This window comes from Egretta garzetta, unplaced genomic scaffold, assembly GCF_000687185.1.
Source record: "Egretta garzetta isolate BGI_Z169 unplaced genomic scaffold, ASM68718v1 scaffold716, whole genome shotgun sequence".
Classification (NCBI taxonomy): Eukaryota; Metazoa; Chordata; class Aves; order Pelecaniformes; family Ardeidae; genus Egretta; species Egretta garzetta.
In genome coordinates, this window is record NW_009260075.1 from 208,992 (window position 1) to 231,683 (window position 22,692).

Here is a 22,692-nt window from a genome sequence, read left to right on the forward strand (position 1 = left end):
ACCTGCTCACCAAGCAAACAATGCGCTGGGTCACTGGCCTTCTTCAGCAGCAGCTCTGGACCGAACTCACTGGCGCACAGGACGTTCAGTGCCTCTTCACCACGCAGTGCGGCGTTCGTTTCAGGGCCCGTCTACTGTAGGCTGCAGCACCCTTCGGCCCAAACACTCTGCACAGCTCAGCTGCACACAAGTGCAGATATTACACTCACCACAGTTAGAAAACATCTCCCTCACCGTAACGGATATGAAACCAAACAAACCCTTCAGTTTTCAGAAGGCAGCTCCCCAAGTTACACACACAGTACGTGCAAATTAGGCACGCTCACATTTAGCCAACTTCCATCAGCTTTCTTCGTTCTTTCACAGACGTGTACAGAGTATCTCCTCCTCTGGAGCGTCTCTCACCCCAAAGTTGTCCATGGGATACTAAGCTTACCTTTTTCTTCTTTTCAGACGAGTCTCAGGGAACTCTATCTCATCCCCTGCACTCTGAAATCTCAAATTCCCAAGCTCACATACGAAACAAAAGATCTTAGACAGGCAGCTTGAGCCACATGCCATAAAAAGTCTTGTAGAGGAGACGCAGTATGCCCAGACTACAGTTCACTTCCCTTACACACCGCCTGAAATACCTAACTGTATAATCACAGAACGTAGACCTCAGGACATATCCCTACGAAAAATCAAGTGCCTCTGCCTTAGTTGTCTCGTCTGTTCTGTTTCCAAAACCTCCAGTGAAAGAAGGTTCCCCACCTCACCTGGAATAACCCATTCTCCTTAGCTAACTAGGTGTATTGCAAGAAAATTTTCCTAATGCTTAACTTGCCTTTTAAATGAATAGCCTGTACGTACCATCAATGTGGAGAAAAGACCATTCCCCATCCTCTCTATAGCAACTTTTTCCATATTTGAAGACTGTTTTCACCACATTTTCCTTCAGTCTCCTCCTCTTTGGATTACAGAATACTTCTGATCTCTTTTTTGAGTACTTTCTGCCCTCCAGACTCTATCTAGCTACTCCCCATCTTTCTCAGGTACCCCCACATGGACAGGTACTTCAGGTAAGGCCTTACCACACCTTGATGACACAGAAATACCACCACATTTCTCACAGGCTACACTGTTGATGCATCCCACTACGAGGAGTATCTTTTCTGCAGCAGTGAGTTAACAGTGCTCGGTCTGTCGTGCTCGATACCACCCCTGCCCCAAGATGTTTTATGCAGTAAGGCCCACTCCCGCTGACTATTCCTACCTAAGTGTAGTTCCTCACAGGCCTTATTTTTCCGAACCATTTCTCCTATTTTTCATGATTAGTTTTAAATTAAAACTTGTCTGCTAGTCTGCTGCAGCTCTGTCAGCTTGGCATACGTTACCTAGATAAATCAAAAATTTGTTACTTCCAAATAAGGACCTACCTCCACATACCTGACAGAAAGCATAATTTCTTACATTTTTTTCCCCCCATACCTTCCCTATTAAAGCCAGTTTCAGTTTGGAGACTTGCCACCTCAGTTTGGGATTTCTAAAGACACATTCGAATACCCTAGTGAGCTTTAGAACACCTCCTGAAATTTAAAAAATAATAATAAAAGCATTTGGTAAAACAGGTTTCCTTCTGCTAAAATTCCTACCTTTCAAATCTAGTTTTAAATTACTCTATGTGGAAGATTCAAATCTCAAAAGCAGTTTTTACAATCACAAACCCATCGTATTTTAGCGCAGCCCTACAAAATTAGTCACAGAAATTATTTGAAAGGGGTTTTTTTTTGTTTGTTTGGAAGTAGAGTTGCCATCAGAGTTATTTTGTGAGAGAGCCCTCCTTCCTACTCCTTGAGGCTTTTGTCACATTTCCTAATCAGTGAAGCTCTGTGGTTATATAGTAATAAAAATAATTTTTTCTGAGACCTCCATTGGTAATTAAGGCATCTAGCTTTACAAAAGGAAAGATAAGAAATGTTACAAGCATTTTAGGTTGCTCTTTTTTTTCTTTTTAAACAGTTCTAAACTATTTTAAGCTTCATATACATTATATGCAGTATACGTAATGTTGCTATAGAGATTTAACGAGCATTTCTTCAGCATGTTCTGTAACTTGTTGCTGTCTTGGCCTCTGAAGCAACTGCAACCTTTTCAAACTTGTGCTGATACAACAAAGTTTTCATAGTGTGTTGCATGCTAAGTTACCTGCATATACAGGCTTGCCACAGAAGAAACCTGTGATTCCTGATAAATTTAGATTAAATACAATTGTGTAAACATCTCCCATTGAAATACCGGGTGGACGTGATTGACTTGATTGTAAGAGGAAAGCACAAACAGTTTTGCCACGTATTTGCAAACAGTATGTGGCATGCCAGTTTGGAAAAAAATTCATGTTTAATTGCATCCGGAAGATTACAGTAGGAAAGTGTTGGGCTGAGGGATAAGGAGCCTTTCCTTTTCATTCTACCATGGAATAGACTGAAAGAGAAACAATTTTGTCATTCAACAATAAAAATAAAAAGTAAACCTTAGCAAGTTTTTGCATTATTGTTTCCAAACTGTTCACTGAAACCAAAACAAAGGGCCAAAATGCGCTTGCCTTGCTCAAGAGAATAATCCCACTGAAATCAACAAGACTGACTATGCAAATATGGACAGCAAAGTTTGGCCCCAAATAAACATCCCCGTAACTAGGGAAAACACTAATCACCAAAGTGCACTTAACACCATAGTAGCTACAGTTTCTTTATACATGCACAGTTTGTGCGACACTTTGTACATGAAACTAGCCAATGGAATATAAATAAGTGTGCCGCTTCCTTTTAAATATGAACATTATAATGAAGCACATTCACATTTTTGCCTTTCAAAGACCTTTTTGAAAAAAAACCCAAAACAAAACTAAAACATCTTCCCCAAAGTAACCTGGAACATGTTGTTAAATATAGCACATATGATTCAAAGAATGGTATTAAGGTAGAAGAACTTCCACACACAAAACTGGTATTTGCTTTATAATTGGAGTGACTTATGAAAATCCCAAGAAAAGACAATCCTCTCACCAGGAGAGGAAGGTAACAGTTGTAGTGTTAATTCCGTTTCTTCTGCAGAGGCTTGTTTTTATCTTCAGTGTTTTCAGGGCTGAAGTCAGTACAGATACCATTAGGAGCAGAAACAGATGAAGTCTCCAAGCCACTCTGGGCTCCCATCTGATCAGCATAGAGATAGTCTTCTGCAAAGTGTGGGTGCAATTCAGCAAATCTGTAGAAGTCATCTAAAAAAAAAATTGTTGTTACACAGAATCAGCTCTTTGAAACAGAAGGATGCTAAATTTGAATACTTACATGTATATATATATATATATATATATATATAATCACATGATCGCTGTGGAGAAAAATAGCAGCAGTTAACAGAATGCTATCCCTATAGCTTGTTTTAGCTTCTCAGCAGAAGTTTACCACATCTCCAGAGCTGAGAGGCTGCAAAGAGTTATCTAAGCCCTCTTAAAACACTTCAGACCAGAGCTTAGCTTGTATGGTGAAGGGGTAAACAGGCTCAGATTTGCATTAAAATGCATGAGGAGCACACTTGCCCTGACATAGCCTCCCACTGTTCACTGGGGGAAGGGCAGAAGCCCTCCAGCTGAGGAACAATGAACAGCGAGAGTAGCCATTTAATAAAATCTGGGAAGTCTTTTGCAAACATGCTCTTTAATGCTTTGCACTCATAATTCTCTTCAGCCTAACAGCAGCTGTCATTGCTGCCTTCCGCTTTCAAGATTTCAGCATTTCAAAACTCCTAATATTTTAGCGAATAAAATTGTGAGAAGATAATTTGTAACGCATTATGAAAAAACTTGACTTTAATGTTGTCTTCTAATAAGACAACAAAAAGAGCAAGATTAGTTCTTGGGGGAGCGGGGAATCCTTAACATCAAGAAGTTATATTTTGCATTAAAAATCAGGCATCGAAGCCTTGTCACAATTTGCCCATATGACTGTTTATTCAGACATAATCTGAACACAAGATACTGTCCAGCATCCAAGTCATAAGAAGCTATTCTTATAATGTAAACTGACACTGGAAGAAGCTGGATGCAAACATTATCACTAACCCAGTCACCTCCAGCGTATCATACACAGCCCACCCAAATTCAGTGTGTTATTCCAGAAGAGCTCATGATCAGACGATGCTGTGAGTTCCCTGGAGTGCAGCGCAGATGACAGCTGAAGTAGCCTTTCAGAGGGGTGAAGCCCAGTTCCTCCGGGTACAAGTGGGACAGTGTGGAAGAAGGGAACCACCACAGCCTTCCCTCTCCGCCACTCTTCTGTTTGAGACGGTGTGTTTTTCCTCAATATTGCAAAGGGCAAGGGCTTGTCATTTGGCCCACAGGGGCACTGAAGTTGTAAGTCAACCCTGCTTCTGAACTGTTGCAAAGGGATAGGTGGCAAGAATGCAATAAATATAACTTCATCCTTCTGCAAACAAGTAAGTGGGTATCCTTTATCTGCAGTTTATGTGGATCTAAAGTATTTTGGACCCTGTAACTGCAACAAAAGTTGGTGATGTTCAGGCCATGAAAACAAACACTATTATCTATGTTGAAAAAACCTGTATGTAGAACAGGCTGACTGATCATGTAAATTATAAAGTCTTCAGAGAGGGAAAAAAAAAAATCTTAAATGTTTGAAAATGCATACAGCAAAACCTTTTCTTTCAATTATATTTAATGCAAGTTCAAGGGGTTTTTTTTGTTTTTTTTAAATATTCTCATAGCAAAGCATGTGATGCATTTGACCTTTTTCAACAAGGAAACGTAGAACATCCTTTTATATTTAAAATATTTAACTGTTGCAGTAGTTGCAGTAATAAATTAGAAACTGTGCAAACTGATTCATCAGAATCAAAACAGTTAAGCACATTCAGTGAACCCAACTGAGTACATTATTTTTCTGCAGCTAACAAGGAGAGAGCAATCAGCTACCAGCCTTAACAGAGTCTGGCCTGCAGCAAGAACGTGAAAGCGTTCTTGTTTTTCACATGGACGTTTTAAGGCCATCCCAAGGGTCTATTCCTTTTTGTAACAACACATATAATATGTGCATCCTATTAATGACGATGAAAAAATAGCCTCTTTTGGGAAAGGTCATTCTGACAGTTAGCACAACTAAGGTAAGACAAGCATAAAAATTTCAACCAACAGTACCAAAGATGCTCTTACAATCGCATTAAGCATAATCCTTTTTACATAGGAAAGACTAGAATATTTGCTGTAGATGCCATTATAAGTAATTCTTCAAAAAGCTATTGTATCTTTTCAGAAAATAAATTCTGAAAATCCCATGAAGCAGTTGTTCACAGAAGTACGATAGTCTATATTCAGATCAGCATCCTGACACCACTACCAGGATCCATCCCTCAATGTTTTATCAATACTGGATCCAAACGAAAAACCTCAGATTCCAGGGAGGACTGAACTAAACAGGATGTTTCTGATAAATCTGAGTAAGTAGATGTTTTGGGTCTTGCTGAAACAAGTCCTAAACATATTGAGGAATATTTATCAAAGTTGTACACAGCAGAGCCCAAAGAAAAGTGCTTAGGATCCCATTGACCTCATTCATCACAAACGCAAGACAAGGTGATGCAGGAAGAACGAGCTATTTCAGCATTACTTCTAATCAGAGATCTCATCTTGGAGCTCAAGCTTAAAGCAACTGTGAAGCATTAGACTGGAGGAAAAGATTGCTGTAGTCATTTACTTAGGAAAAAAGTAATTTTGCTTCCTGCCCCTACTAAGAGGAAAGAGACAAAAAGAAGGAAAGAACCCAGAGTGGAGTTCTTAAAGACTGCCGTCTATACTTTTGTATTAAGTATGCATATGTACTACAAGAACTTCAAGAAGTTTTTCTCCTGGAAAGTTGCACGTATTCTCAGGAAAGGCGAGAGATTGAATATTTACAGCAAGAACTTTCAAGATAGAAATGCCATACCAAAAGTTTATTTTCATCTTCTAATTCTCTACCACAATAAATTGAACATTTATTTGTACTATTAAGCATTCAGATATGTTAAAATCTCGGTGCAATATTCACACTATAAAATGAGCACTTGTCTCAGAAAATGTAATGTAACACCATCCTACTTTGTGTAGCCTCACAAAAGACTACTCTTGACCTCAGGAAATAAAATTGTGAAAGTAGAACTAAGCACTTCAGTGGCCACTGCTGTGGCTCAGTGGCCCAGATTTTCTTGTGATGGGAACATACCATGACCACTCAGGGGTAAAGTGCAGATTTAAATGCAACTAAGTACTATTAAAGATGGATACTAAAATACGAATTCTTTGGCAACTCACATGAACTGGTCTGAGTTCACTTGTACACTACTTCAATTTTAGCTATTCTCAAAGAGCAAAGTGTGCCAAAATTAGAGTTCTGCTAGTCTTATCAGCTTAGATTCTGTGCTGGTATTTTTGAAGCTGGTGATGAGGGGAGAGGGGGAGGGAAAGAAGAGTTGAGTCACCACCCAAATGAGTTGAGAGACAACAAGGAGCAACGAAGGCAGGAAAAAGGCAATAGTGTAGGATGGACATAGAAATACTGGGGACACGACAGATGAGAGGTAAAAGAAAGGAAAGGGGTAGCATAGCAGGAATCAAGGAGACAAGACATAGCAGTCAGGAAAAAAGGGGAGGGCAGTGGCAATGATTCTCATTCCAGTAACTCTAAAATACCTGTAAATAGTTCTGTAGTTGAAGCTTTATAGACATATTGTATGACTGAAACATAGGAATTACTAGCATAGAAATTGTGATTTACTAATACCGATGTCTTAATTTGTAAGATTTTTACAAATTAAATACATACTGATTATCCTGAAGGAAAACCACTAAAACAGGGCATGTCATAAGCACTTCTACTGGAGATATGCAATATGTTGGCTATCAACAACTCAGTTCATACTTCAGTGATACAACTAAATTTAGATTCTTACTGCATAAAAGATGAAGTATCTGAGGTAACACACAAGTACTTTCATTCCCAGCATAATTTATTCACCTAGATCTCACAATTTTGCAAATGCAACTTCCTTGACTCCGTATCACCTGCATTACAGACTACATACTGAGCAGCCTGGTTAATCCCCCCCATCCCATCCCCTCCCCCGCCCGATTTATTTTCAAACAGGCTGAGAAATTGTTAAAGGAGTAGAAAGTCTTATATCCCCCTATAGTCTGGGAGGGCAGAAATAGTGGGGAAACGGATACAAGAGACAAAACAATAGGACAGAGCTAAAATAGCTTTCTTAAAAATACACATTCACATACATGGAAAGTCACAGAACAGAATATGCTGAAAGAGGTAATCCAGGTATTGTCTGACCTAACGCGGAAGGGAAAACCTCTGAAAACATGTAAACATGACATTTGATATTAAAGGTGAAACTCAAATTTTTTTAAATATAAATTTACTTTGTCTGCAGTGCTTTTATCATTATTAAAGTCAACAAGTCAACTAAGAAATGTAAAGTTTAACAAAAATATAACTGGTTTGTATATCAACATGAGTTCAAACAACTTTGACATTTTATGACAGTTCAGATGCACTTAAAATACTTACCATATGTAATCTCTCCTTTTTCTTCTTCATCTACAGCTCTAAAAAGATGTGTAACATTGATCTGTGACACACCCATGGCAGTCTTCAGAATATGAGCTAAATCTTCTTCTGTTATAGTTCCATTTTCTGACTGGTACAGCTATGAATCAAGACAGCAAGATAAATCATTGCAAAGCTGAATGCTAACTCCTATGAACAGCACCATGCTAAGAAGTTATGCAAAATTAAAATTTGGTATTGGAAATTCTAGTCACTCTCAGATTGATGTGATCTACTAAAGATTTCTGATTAGTCTGGGTAAAAGAGAGCATTGATTATTAGTTCACCTGTGTACATTTAGAAAGTAAAGCTTGCCATATTCAGAAAAAACCCTATATTTACATGCCTAACCACTAGAATTTCAGTGATATGCAGAAACAAGAATATTTAACACTAACATGTTTTGCAGGTATGTAGCTGAGAGTAATTTTTAGTCCATTGAGCTACGTGTCCAAACTCCAAGAGTCTGTGGAATCAGGAGATATATTTAGGACAGCCTAAAGCAGATATTGTTTTCATTTGGTTAGATGTAAGCCTCAAGATTCCTTTGACCAAAATCCAACTGATTTGACAGCCAGTTTGCATAAAATACCTACATCTAAATGGTGTTGTATTAATTAGCAGAATCTTACCCCATACAGTGATGGACCTATAATTTTCTACAAATACTTATGCTAAAAGATAGTAATTTGCATATTCTTAAGTACCAAAGCAAAGAGGTTCCTCACAGGAAGTTAGCTTTGCTACTGACGGGAGGTTGATATCTAAAAGTAATTGTTCATAGTCTTATTCTACATTTGTATATGTACAGTATTTTCCCCTGAAAAATCACCTGAGTATTTCAAAACATCTGTAACGAATACAGCTTCATTAAATTTTCTAAAGTAACTCTGCCTGTGCAATGGAAATTGAGACACAAGAGTTTTTGAAACATCCTCATCTCATTTTTAAGCATGACAATGCAAATATTGAACCATGTAAAAAATGCTATTTTGGAAACCTCCTTTTAGTTTTTCTACATCACTGAGAAGGTGGGAACTGATGAGATTGACCAAAACAGGCATAAGCCTGTATTTTTCACACAAGCAGAAGTTACTGTCATGAGAGAGCACACCTCAGTGGAATAAAAAAATTGAAGTTCCATGGAAGACAACATTCATACTCAAATCAGGAATCTTGCCTTTTCCTCCCTAGCACCTAACTTGCACACTGTTTCACAAACAGCAGGGGCAAGGACAAGACACTTGTTTGATAAAACCTGCTATATTTTCACAGATCAAGTAGTCAGAAGGTGATACTTGATGGTAAGGCTCACAAACATCATACTGGCAAGATTTACAACACCCTTTAGTTTCCTTAGCAATTAGGAAGTGAGGATGCATAGCACTTACACCAGAGTGCTGCTCTTAGACTTGATTGCCATAATCTCCCCTTCTCTTTTAATTGCCCACTGTTTTAGAACTCTGTTGGCTCAGTAACTCCTATTTTTCAAGTTCTTCAGCCATATACTAAACACTTCCGCTTTAAAAACTTGTTAAGCTATGTGAAATGTTGCACTTTGTCCCTGAAAACAAATGACAAAGTGCTTTGCAAAAAGTAGCATATGGCAGAGGTACCTGTTCAAAGTCACACATTCATGAACTGGCTAGATCCTTCAATGGCTCCCAATAAGGTGTGGGACTATCTTACTGTACACGAACCCAGGACAGGAGGAAAGAAAGAATTAAAAAAAAAAAAAAAAAAAAAAAAGGGTTCTCTCTCCCTTTTTTCTAGAATACTGTGAGCAAAATTTCCTCAGCTCAAGACTTTTTTTACCCTTCCAATCATCACTAGCAGGATAAACCAAGCCATACCTGCTTCCCCTTGCTGAGTGCTTCCCCTTCTTAATACATGCACAGAACTTCTTTGCAGTTCTACTGTTAACTTTATGTTTTGCAATCAACCAGGGAACTCAAAATTATGTATTATCAGTTGAAGAATAGAGCAGAGAGTGAAGAACAGAAATTTTCTAAGAAAGAGTTCTGTTAACTTAAATTTAGGTGCTTCCAAAAAGAAAATAACCTCCTAATCTGAGCTTTTCTTCCTCTAAAATGATAAAGTATATTGCATGTTATGCATCATGACAGTTAAATCTCACTGAAATTCTGCCCAAAAGCCACCTTCAAGTTTACTTTAACCTTGTTTTATTTAGTATGAAGACAGAGAGCTGACCAAATAGCACCCGAGCATTTCTCTATGTCATTATATAGATCGAATGGAGTAAGTGAAGACAGAGACCTTCCTGCTTTTCCCTCAGAAGTAGCAGTAACAGCAGCTATTAGAGGCAGATTTCCCCCAATATTTGTAGGAACTAAATATTTTTGTTCCTTCCTCCTTTGTCAAATTTGTTTGGTACTGGCCAAAGGGTAAGAATGATAGATGCAAACACTAAACATTCACAGGACCCTCCTTTCTTTAGCAAAACATAGATAAGAGAATACTACAGGTATGCTGAAGAACCTGAAAAACAACTTGGAAAATAAGGCTGCCATGTTGTACCGTACAATTGAATGTTCTCAACTCCATGCATTCACTAGTGAAGACAACATAAAGAATTAGCACTCTTCAGTTTCAGTAACACTAGAGACCATGTGAGTTCAAGGCAAAGGGAAAAGATTCATTCAAGGAAAAGACGATGCAGGATGCAGCAGAGTCTGCGTGTTGAAAGAGCAATACTAAAGAGATTAATTAATAAATCAAGGTGTCAGATATACCCACTGGAATAGCAAACATTAAGTACTGCTGCTGTCACTTTCCCAAAAAGCCTGCTTTAGCCATCTATGCCGATGCTACAACAAACCTCTGATGCTAGAACAAGATCAGGAGCACTTCTGGGAAGCATGAAGTCTGGGCAGAGACTGCAGGACCAACACAGAAACATGCTAAGACTGAGAGGGACGAAAATCTTACCAAGAAGATAAAAGGGGGTAAAAAAAATTAATCTCTATTAACGTGTAGGAAAAGTTTTAAAATATTTTATTAACTTGAAAAATAAGATTTGACTGAAACATTATAAGTAGTAAGCACAACTCATTAGCCTTTAGTTTAGAGGAATCAATACAAATGACTTCAGGTTTCAGACTCAATGTGCTGAAAAGGATTCTACCAGAGTTCCACAGAGAACAATTTCAAACTGCAAGCTTCCATAATTTTATACAACTTAAACTCGCAGTGCATTCCCTCTGAGCATGACCTCTTAATCTAACTTTCCATTAATGTTATTTTGATATGCAATTAAGTATTTAAAGGGCATGTGAAACAAGATTCTGTTAAGTCTAGTGGCAGTACAAATAATTTCTAAAAATAAGTAAACTTCATAGAGGAAGAAAATACTGCTTACCTGAAATGCCAACTGAATTGTTTCCAGAGTTTTGGATGGCTTACAGACAACTGACAGAGCAATGACAAACTCCCGAATGTCAATTATGCCATCTTCATTCTGTGAAGGAAAACCTCACCTAAAATACTGCAATTTGTCTGAGAACTTTCATAAATAACTAACAGTTGCTAAAGATGCAGAATATTCAGAAAGATCGTTACATGTGCAACTGCAAAAAAAAGTCTCACTGAAATGGAATTATGTCAGGGCAAGAACCTGGGTCATTAAAGCTCTGCCAGCCCTTTTCAGAGTCTCAGTCAGAAGTCATAATTCAAAGATTCTTGGAAGACAGTGCTGCTACTGTCACCCTTTACTTGCATATTTAAGATTTTTACATTAAACCATCTGAAGTACTGGGTTGAGATTAAAATTGGAGAACAAGAGAGCAAGGTAGCCTAATTTAAGCCTGGAATACATGACATCTGCTCTTCGGTCTAAGAGAGAGCACTGTAGACGTATCCACCTCCCAGTCCAAACAGCACCTCATCCAAAGATAACAGTTATTGCCCTATTCTGAATGATTGCCAGAGGAATGAAAAATCGGCTCATTTGCAGAGTACCTAGGTACTTCAGGTTTCAGACATCCTAGAAGAACAAGTGATTTATTTACAAGGTAAGTAAAATATCAGCTAATAGGCATTGCATTCAGTTGCAACAAGCAGCAGCAGAGGTTTAGCCCGAACCCATCTTTATTCCTCTTCATATTTTGCATCTAGAAAGAAAATCAGTTTTGTCCAACTGATACTCCTTTTAACTTCTGCCTGAATGAATGCTTTATTTAGCTGATGATAGGTGCTCTTACCTTGCTGAAATGGAAATGCAGTAGGCAAATACTGCAGTGAAGTGCTCAAAAGCACTGAGCACTGGCTCAAATTGGACTTCAGTGAATTCAACTGGAACAGAATTAGGCTAAAGTGGAGTTTACCAGAAGCAGTACAATTTTTAAACATGATGTTGTTTCTTACCTCATCGAAGAGCGCAAACATACTTTCTAATGTGTGAGAAACTGGAAATTCCAAGTATGCTGAAAATTCTTTAAGATCCACCTTTTCTTTTTTCATTTTCATGGCACTTGCAGCATATTTATCAAGATCATCTTCAAGTGTTTCTGGCTTCAGCCTAGAAAGCATATTATTTTTTGCATATTTTAAAAACAAAACCAGTTTTCACAATACAAATTTCAATATACCAAATGAAGCAATGGATGACACCAGTGTAACACATTACAAACTCTTGAATCAGAATTACTAAGCAACTTTATTATAAAATAATGTAGTCCTGTAATTTTAAGGGACCCGTTATTTCTTGAACTGTATTAGAAATTACTGCAAGGGCTTAGGAATCCTGGTGATAAACTTATGCCCTTTATTCTACCTTGATTATAAACCATATGTGTTAGCAGTTCAACATGAACAAGAAACACAGTCTAGAACTAGCTCATAGATAGCAGGCATGGAGAACTAGGTGGGGTTTAGGTCGCCTGAATATGGCTGTATTGTAGGACAGTAACATAAACCAATTAAGTTTCCAAATTTACTAATGTCACTGAATAGGAAAGACCTGATGCACCTTGCCTAAAAGAAATCAGCGATTACATAAGAGCGATTATACTGTTAATCCTGTTTGTCAGTCCTCATTTTTTACATTCAGTCCAGAGTTGGGACACCACTACGAGCTGACTCAAAAGAAGTTACACCAGTTAATACAGCTACAGAAATTCCTTCAGTCCTTCCAATTGCAAAACCAGCTTTTGACTGATGAATGAACAGCTTTACATTTAGCAGCAGATATCTATTGCATGGTGGTTGTTTATTTTTTGCAAAGTCACGCTTCCTGTTTTCACTTTGTGAAAAAAATTCTTGCTATAATAAATGGTGATGCAGGTATGTGGGGAGAAGTAAATTCCCTCCCTAGTACATCTACCAAATCTTCATCAACATGTTTCCTCTGAAATGATTTGGGGTAATGTGTGCATCCAAACTTTCCAGTCTGAAGACAAAAGAAGCCAATAAAGTCTTCTACAATGTTCTTCTGCAGTTGTCTGGTTTGCTGCTGCAGACAAGGAAAATCAGTTATTTACAGAACTCACAAGCTCACACCAGAATTGTTCCCAGACTGCAGCTGGGACTCCTCAGCAGTTTCCGCTCAGTGACAAGAGCAAATAAAATACTTAATTATCAGCATTCTCAGGAGCTTCTGAAAAAAAGATAAAAGCATTTCTGATAGGAAGATTTTCTGATACATCAGCTCCAGACCTTAATCGCTTACTGAAATAAGCCCTCCTAACAAGCACTGCTTTTAAGTAAAAACACAACTACTATGCTGTCTGCCGTTACCTAAACTGACTTACCAAAAATGTACTAACTAAACAACGCCAAGCCCTGTACTTCTGAATTGTAAGACCTGAACATGCAATAATTCTTTCAGAGACCTATGGCCCCTACAGAATATTCACGTGTTCTCCATCCTGGCATTAAAACACGTATCTTAAGTTTTGGTCTTAGACAGCATACAAAGAGCAGCAAAACACTCCTCTGCAAATGTTCGTTTTCCATGATGAAGTAAAAAAGTAGCAGGAACAATGACAAAGGAATCCATGGAGGATTTGAGATGCACACAGAACTCGGCTTCTCACATGCAGGATTACATAATAAGAAGTGTCTACAGATAATACATCCTCACTGTAGTAGCCAAAACGGATTTTAACTGTAGGATGAGGACAGCTGGCATCCAAATCCTCCCTTGAGATAAGCCACCACTGACACAGAACACGCAGTCTAACATCTGTCTCTATATCAGAGAGATTTGATTTGCAATGAATTGACTCAAAATTCACCTTCTAGAACTGACGAACTACTTGTTTGGTGAGGGGTATTTGAGACTTGTGAGATCTCCTCTTCGCCAGTCAATTAAGTACGAAAAGCTAAAAAGTTTGAAGGCAAAACCTTGTACGGAAAGTAGCATGCTTTATCACGAATCTTACAGACATCTTGTGGTTTGTAAATATAGAAAGAGATGTGAGCCAACCTCAGAAAGCGTTATGTGGATCTGTGAGGCAAACTTACTGCTTCAGCTTGAGCATGACTGCATTGTACTTCTGGTAATCTAAGGTGGGTTTACCTCCCTCTAGCCCTTTCAGAATGAGAAAGTAATTGATGTGTGGATGATCATGACCTACTATGCTGAAGTCTTTTGAAGTCAAGTGTTCCAAATCCCACAGTAGGCTCTGAACCGATGTGAAATGGTTTGAATGTCTCAAATCCTTTAAAATTGTTACGTTTATCCCAATGGAGGCTATAAAAGCTAGAAAGCCAACAGCGGATGTCTTTGCTCATGAAATCATGCTTTTTTGCCTAAGCTTCCATGGAGGATCTAAGCTTTACGACACATAACATTATTTGCTGTTGTGGTGTTTTGCTTCATTTTTTAGGCCAGCCTGCACTAAAGAGAACAAGAAGTTATTCCTGAGTCCCTGAAAATGGAAAGGACATTTTTCAAGATTAACAGCTCTGAATATTAAATCCTTCACAGCAGACTTCACAAGGAAAACCACATCCCTGAAGGTAGGATATTTTCAGCATAACTACCACTATTTTTAGCAAGTGAGATGTCTTACCCCCTTAAAGCTAGTTTTAGCTGCATTTGACTACTGAAAACAAACTCCTTTCTTGCATGCTGGGAACCTGCCAAAAACCTTCTAGTGTCTCACTGAGCTGGAAGTTGCATAAGAACAGCTGGATCTTGTAGCTAGATAGCAGAAACTACAAGCTCAGAGAAACATGCCCTAAGCCAGAAAATCACAATACATTGTTTTATGCCTGCTGATGTACTTCTTGTGCAACTTCTTGTCATAATGGAGAGAGGATACTGAACAGCTGCAAAACTGACCTTCCAAATACTTTGACACACCCTGCCTTGGTCTACAAGGCAGGGGCTATCATGGTTGGTATTTGCTACGTTAAGCTTGATTCATGATCACCTCATGTAATGGACAGTATTGCTTTTATCATGAGTGCAGATTGACAACATCCTCCAGAGGTTTTTTTCTTGTTATAAATTAACTCTGAACACTCTGAAGTCATGGCACTGTTAGTTAGCTGTGAGGGGTTATTACTTTAGGGATGCAAAGCTCTACCTACAGTCTGGACCACCATTTCAAGCACACATGGACAGCAAAAGTTTGCACTGTAGTCTGGATGGTAAAGGCTGATGAGCAAGGATAGACAGGCACCAGGCCTATGAGGTAATTATTTCCTCCTTGCAGATCTTGTAAGCCTATAGGAGCACTGCCTAGTGGGATCCTCATGGCCAAATGGATGAGATAATATTGAAGAGTAATGGTCAAAATGGGACTGCTGTTTAATTCGGGTCATTCTTACCAAAATGCTATGGCTTTTAACAGACAGTAGAATTGATTCAACACAAGTAGGTTTACTAACATTGAATTTCACCAGGGCCAGGGAGTGTGTGAGGAGGTAAACCCTGCAGGGGTAAACCCTTGCTAAGGTTGTAGAACATTCTTCCAGGGCAGACATCACTAGTACTCATCACATGGGTACAAGATGCCAATAATACTCAGGCGCAGGAAAACAAAGATAATTAAGGATCCAAAACCAATTCCAAAATAAGTTGCTGCTCACTGTTAAAGATAAAAATTACTGACTAAGAGTACCTACCGAGAAAGCTAAAAAAAACTAGAAGGCAAGAACGGGGGATTTTTCTGAAATCTGACCTGAAAAAGATGATTTGGTGCAAACCATACCTTTTAAAAGAAGTGGACACAATCAGCAAAGCAGTATTATCTTCAGTGAAAAGCACAAAGAAGCTCAGAGTCTCTGTATTAAATGCATGCATCAGATCAAGAACCTGCCAAATCAAAGGGTCTTGTGCCACATGTATACCGATAATAAAATGCACATTCACCATGATATTATATTATGTTCTTGCTGTACTTTCTATACTTACTTCTTTTTGACACACAAAGAGGAAGTCAACTACCATACTGGGGAAAAAAAAGTGCCATCTTGTACAAGTATCAGTGCTGCCTAGCCTCCAAAATAATTAGAAAAAAAAAAAAGATAAAAATTCTTAATTTCTAAAGAATATTTCCCAAAAAGACTTCAAGTTAATGAGAAAAATCAGGAAGTAGAGAACAGTGACTAAAACAGAAGGATGTGAGACACATCCACCCTTGTTAGATGTTCCAAATCATACCTGGGGTTTTAGAAGTGAAAGATTTGGGAAAAAACAATCAGGAATCAGTTAAGTAAATAATGCAGTAGCAGAGGACTGAATGTTAACAAATTGAAGGGTAGAAAGAAAGCATGAGAAAAGAGATCAGTTAAAAAAAAAAAATCAAGTAGAGGATAAGCAGATGATCCTTAATCTGGCTAGAAGTTTGATGAGGCTATCAATACTTCCCTCCCGCCCAAAAAGAAAAAAGATGCAAAAGGCCTGTAGTACTAGAATAACTTAAGCCAAATTTCAGGTTACTTCAAGACCTGACTTTATAAGCCTCATCTAGCAACAAGCAGAACACAGTCACTAAAAAATTTCTACTTTGGATTGCAGTATGTACTGCATTTGGCTTTTTTTTTTTTCCCCCTTTTTTGGAAGAGAAGAGAGATAACTAATTTTCAGAAAATAAAACAATTAAAACTGAGAATAAATCACAACTAAAAAAAATAGAAATAATTTGACTGAAAAATGGGTATTCTCTAAGGAGCTACTAATGGCCTAAAAGCCATGGTTCCATAAGAAAGGGGAACAACAATTAAGGCTAGAAGGTCCTTCTAGTTCATGGGCAAAGTGAATGCAGGAATTAGAATGAACAGAAGTTTGAGACAATAGGAATGAATCAATTCAAATCAGAACTTAAGAATTTCCTTGCAGGCAACTACCCTGAAGCAGCTTATTAAAAGAAAAGCTTCAATGTCTAGAACATGGTAATAAATCCAAAGTAAAAATAGAGAATCACTTTAAACAGTGGGGTAATTAATTGTGGAATAAATCATCAAATGAAGCAAAGTATTTACAACGTATGAAAGCTACAATAAAGATTGCATATAGTTTAGTAATCAGCTCATTGGTCAGATAGATTATCGGGCTCAACAGAAGCCTAACTGCTTGAGGACTAATGAATGCAGAATTTGAGAAGATGAGACTGTGATCAATTGATCTCATTGATATAGCAGTCATTTTACTACAGAGTTCAGTACAAAGCAGCTGTGACCTGGCAGCTGCAGAGCTGTGTTAACAGAGCCCAAGCTCTTCATCAGATAAGCATGAGAACTCGCTGCTGTGGCTACATGGCTTCTGGAGTGGATCCCATCCAGCTGAGTACAGAGTAAGCAAATTTTACAGACAATGTTAATGAACTCTGTAGATATATAATGTGAATATAAATAAATCTCCAGTGCAGTAAACTGAGGTGTAACTTGATTTCAAAGAATCTAAATGAAAAACAGATCTGGATTTGCCTTATTGTAAAAATCTTGCATTTAAAACTGGATGTTACCTTGAAGGTATGCTATTGCTCAAAAACAAGTACTAAGGCTGGATGCAAAATCCATTGGAAAAAAATTTACTGTCCCAGTTATTTAGGGATGTGACTGGATGATCTTAATCCCTGGCCTCAAAACCTTTGAATAAACAGCAAAATGACTGCACCACCATTGAATGTACATTAGAGATGAAGTCATATTACAATCTTCATCCAATTGTGCCAGAAAAATACCATCATAATAGCTCTCTCACTGGCACATATCCAAATCAAGACAAAATAATACTTCACCAGTGTACAATTGCTCAAGCCAGACAGAGAACTTTTGGACTGTGGAACCTCACTCACAAATGCATGTAGTTGTTTTAGAGGCCAAAACAAAAACCCAGAAAAACATAATTTGAAAGAACAGCTTTAAATTGAGCAGACAGAAGGCAGACAATTTAACAAAAGGATTAAACTGAATCCCAGGATTATCAGCTACATAATAAGAGACGTGGGCGGTTTTTTGGGTCGGTGGGGTTTTTTTGTTTGTTTTGTTTGCTTTTTTTTTTTAGTACTGTAAATTCAAAGCCTTTGGAACAAAATAAGAACCTTTGTTTCCCCTTAGAAGTCTCTCCTATCTGACTGGAATTCTTTTCAGATGGAGGTCCCAACAATGAATTAATATATGCTTGTCATCTGAATGCATAATGTATGCTGTCCTACATTCCTTATTCTCCAATAGATCTTTCTCTTCTTTTTTTACACTTATGTACACAAGCTGGAAGATGAAGGTAAGATTATTTTATAAAAGGAGATAAAGTACAGAATGGAAACATGAAACTATGCTCTATACTTTCAATTGAGGCGATAAAAAATGGAAAAGGATGTTCGTATATTAAATCAGTTAATAGGATGAGGCTGTAAATTTAGCTTGTGGCTGTTCAATAGGATGAGAGGAGAAACAGGAGAAAAACTGGAAAACAGCAGCAGCAAGTTCTACCATGTAGTTTATGTGAATTTTTTCACTGTTTGTTGAAGCTTTTCTGAAAGGTAAAGCCAGAGGAACTGAAACTATGTGAAGACAGGAGCCACACTGCACACAGTAAGTTATAGTTTCATTAGAAAGTCCATCTAGCAGTAAGCTACTCAAAAGATCAACCACTTTGTGCTTCTTGGGAAAGGGTGACCCCTCTGCCCTCACTATTATAATGTTAATCCAGTCACAAGACTGCTATGGCAGCACTGTTCTACCTTCACAGATGTCACAGGAAAGGGCAATTGACTCCTAACTGTATCAAATACTAGGTATCCCACAGTATTCCTGACCCTCTTCAGGAGGTGTCTTCTAGTTTTGTTCAGGAATGAACACTTCAAACACATTCTGCTCACTTGTCAGACTGTGAAAATATGAATTTTACAACTGATTATGATCTAAGGGTGCTGCTTGCAAGTGGGGAACAGTATTAGTTTAATTTTATATTAGAGTTTCCCTGACTGAAATATGACAACATTCCATATATATTCATAAATGCAATATTGTGATGCAGAGGTAAACCTATATAAACACAGATATATAATAAAGATGCACTTTACATATAAATATTGTATATGCTCACCCAAGGCTTCTCACAAGCTTTGCAAATTCTAAAAGACATGTGTCTGAAGGCAGACGAAGTTGTCCTTCAGCCAAAGCTAGCTGACAGTCTTCAAATGTATAGTCTGTCACTGAAACTCCCAACGCCCTTGAATAAACCAAAGAAACACAGTAAGCAAGATAATCCATGAAAACTGAGCAGAATCATAACTTTTTTTTTATATCCTCTAACAATTACGCTCTCCATTCTGAAGAACTATAAGGAAGAGCCCATAAAAGAAAGTTCGTACACAAAGAATGAAATATGGTACTCTACCCATTGCAGAACATCTATTTTGACCTTACAAGTACATGAAAATATAAAAGAACACAAGGGAAAAAATCGGCAGTGCACAGACTTTCAAATTCCTTAATATTTTCGCAGAAATTAATAACAAGGGTTTCAAAATTATTAATCTAGGAGAAAGACATTCATTAATAATTATGTTAATATTTATATTAGTATTACACTAACATATTAATAAACAAATAATCACCTAAGCAGAACAACTATTACCTTCAGGTAATATTAAAATTATACAACAAACAACATTTCTCTATAAAGAATGGCTAGAATATAAAGTATAAAAGCAAGTAAACTCCAAGCAAACACATGTTATTTTTAAGTGTATGACATAAGACAGGTAGAAGAAAGAATACTCCCCAGTTTTTATATGCCAAACAATTAAGTTCTCATTTTTGCTTTACTTCTAACTTGATGCTCTGTAGTAGTAGCAGCACCAAAAGATACTTCAAGAAGTCCTGATATTACAGTTGCATTGCATTTGCTGTGCTAAACTCAAGAGAAAGACACTTTGGTTTTGAAGAGGCCTTTAAGAATTCAGTGTACAAACATACGACGCAATTTAAAAAGCAAGCACTGCTCCATACGAGTTACTCATCTGCCATGTTTGCCACTATACTTGATTTTACTTATATTAGTATGGAACATTATCTCCTTTGTGCAGCCTCTTCCAGTTTGATGAAGTATTCACAAAAAAATTCTTTTGACTTACCTTCATTCTTTTCATCTACAGGTTTTTCTACCTTACTACTAACCACCTTTTTCATCTGTGAAGTTAATACACAGTAATGGCAAGACTGATACAAAACCCTGAGGCATGCCACAGCCATTTGTAATGAAAACTGCATTCAGTTCTATGCTTTGTTATAGATAGTTTGACCTATAATGACAGTTACCTCTCATGCAATAACCACTTAATTTCTGTTAAGTAGCCTCTTCCCCAGAATCTCGTTACAAGGCCTTTGAATGCCAGTGTAAATAACATAAGCCGGTTCTCTTTTATTCACCAATTAATTGTCAAGCTTCAGGAATTCTAATACATTAGTAAGACATGCGCTTAACATTAAAGCTACTGATTAGGGTTTCTCTCTGCTCTCTAAGGCTGAGAAAGTCAAATATTCAGGAATAACACCTTACTAATAGATATTCAAGCTCAAAAGTACCAAATATGTTAAAAAAATAGGTATTATTTATATGCTACTTATAAATAAAATAAGGACACTCAGGGCAGTGATTTCATATGAACAGCCTCACCCTTGCAAGAAGAAACAAAGAACAGGAAGGAACAAAAGGAAAAAGCCAACTAAACCCAAAAGATACAGGTACATAGAAAAGGCATCTTAAAATCCAGCAGACTGCTGAAGGCTAAATTGCCTCATATGGGTGATCCTAAGCAATTAAATTTGGTTCCTCCGAATTTTTCACTTCTTGATCCATTCCTGTTTCATCACTCTGCTCCTCCTGTGAAGAGTGTCCTAGCAGTATTTGCAAATCAGTAAACCACCTTAATGGAATGGACAAGAGGTTCTTGTGATACAGTATTTCATTCCATAGACTTATGGTTAACACAGTAATGAATGTTGTGTAAAATCCAGATGAAGAACTCCCCCATGCTGTGGGGATTTAAATCCATTTCCAAGTTCCACTTGACTTAAGAGATCAGGTATTGCAGGTCTTGTCAATACTGGTATTCAATATAGTGTTGTGTCATACAATATGAAATAATTGGTAATATACAATACAAAAATAAATTTTCCTTGGAAGAAGAAGAAGGGGTGGATTAAAGAAGGAGAGTCTATCCTGCCAATTTAGATTGCTTCCTATTCCTTCCTTTCGTACTGGGTGCGCACTAGATCATCTTTGTAAATGTCCCTGTCAACTGACAGTGAAATAGCTGAACTCCTAGGGTAGCAAGGACACACTATAAGCACTACTATCCACAGTGGCTTACATAAAAGAATGTGGTAATAACCAAAGATCTTGTCCAGCCAGGCATGTCACACAAAATTTCACCAGCTCTTAAGGCAGCAGCAGGGACAGCACACAACAGAAATATAGGAACTTAAGGGTGATGAGCTGAAGGATAGGGCAGAAAAGTGGGAGCTGGTTAAAAATAAGCTAAAAGAAGAAACTGAAAGGATGAAGTGTTCATTTGTGATAGAAAACGACACACCATATCAGGGAATCAGTAGAATTGACAAGACACTTATCAAAAAAGATTCTGAAAGGACAAAAAAAAATCTAATATGATTCAGCAACTGATTAAAGGTGGCAATTAGAACAAAAAGATTTTTTTAAGAAAACATGTTCTCTCAAGGAAAAGAGAAAACAGGCAAGTTAAAACATAACCATAAGGTGGCAAGCCAAAGCAAGAAGCAATAACTTGTTAAAACGAAAAGCTAGCAGCTTTTAAAAACAGTTCAAAAGAAAGATTGACTCAGAAAGATCAGGCCACTCAACCTGGGGGGAAGGTAGAAGCCTGACTGACTGTAATCCTAGAACCAATGCCAGATTTAACTAACTCCTAAATCATGGTCCCCAAACATACTGAAGGAGCCTAGCCAAAGAGGAATTAAAAAAAAACAGCCCAAAACAACAAACAACAGCCAAACCCAAACTTATGATACATAATAAATTCCAAACAAAAGCAGGGATCATCTCAGACTCAGCCAAATCATAAGGGGAAAATACAATCTGCATCTTTTTATAGTTGTGTGCACCCCTTCCAGAAGGAGCGGTATTTGGGGCAGACTTATAGTGCTATCAGTACAGGAAAATTCGTGCTACAGTTAATGCCTGCATGCATGCCCATTGTCAACACATACACAACACAGCATTGAGAAGGATAAAAGCATCTTCTCTCGCTCACCTGCTGGCAGGTTTTGTTTTCCAGCCTTTGACTTCCAAAAAAAGCAAAATGAACTGAAACAGTACACATCCAGACTTTCAGAATTACAAAGACCAGAAGAAAAGAAGGGGAGGAAACAGCTTTTGCTCACAGTGAAGTTCAGTCATAGGATCAACCAAGGCCAGATAAACCAAGGCCAGAGTTCAAGGGGCTCTTGAGTTCAGAAGGTAAATCACAAGCTGTATAAGGCTGGCAGTTGAACACAATGACCTTGATTTCACTCAGAATGCTGAAGAAACTGAACATGGGGAACATACAAAGTTCATGATTTGTGCTAAGACCTGTAAATGTTT

General features: G+C 37.8%; 1 protein-coding gene across 1 annotated transcript in view; it reads right to left on the minus strand.

Annotated features, from left to right (window-relative positions):
• Positions 1–2,978: 2,978 nt before the first annotated feature.
• The window catches only part of LPCAT1 (lysophosphatidylcholine acyltransferase 1), a 54,821-nt gene continuing 35,107 nt past the window's right edge, over positions 2,979–22,692 (minus strand). Inside the window, exons 9-13 of the mRNA XM_009641311.2 lie at positions 19,171–19,296; positions 12,033–12,186; positions 11,029–11,127; positions 7,611–7,749; positions 2,979–3,259 (exon numbers count right to left, since the gene is read on the minus strand). Coding sequence (XP_009639606.1) covers positions 3,075–3,259; positions 7,611–7,749; positions 11,029–11,127; positions 12,033–12,186; positions 19,171–19,296 — 703 coding nt within the window. The 3' untranslated portion in view covers positions 2,979–3,074. The remainder of the gene's footprint in view (positions 3,260–7,610; positions 7,750–11,028; positions 11,128–12,032; positions 12,187–19,170; positions 19,297–22,692) is intronic.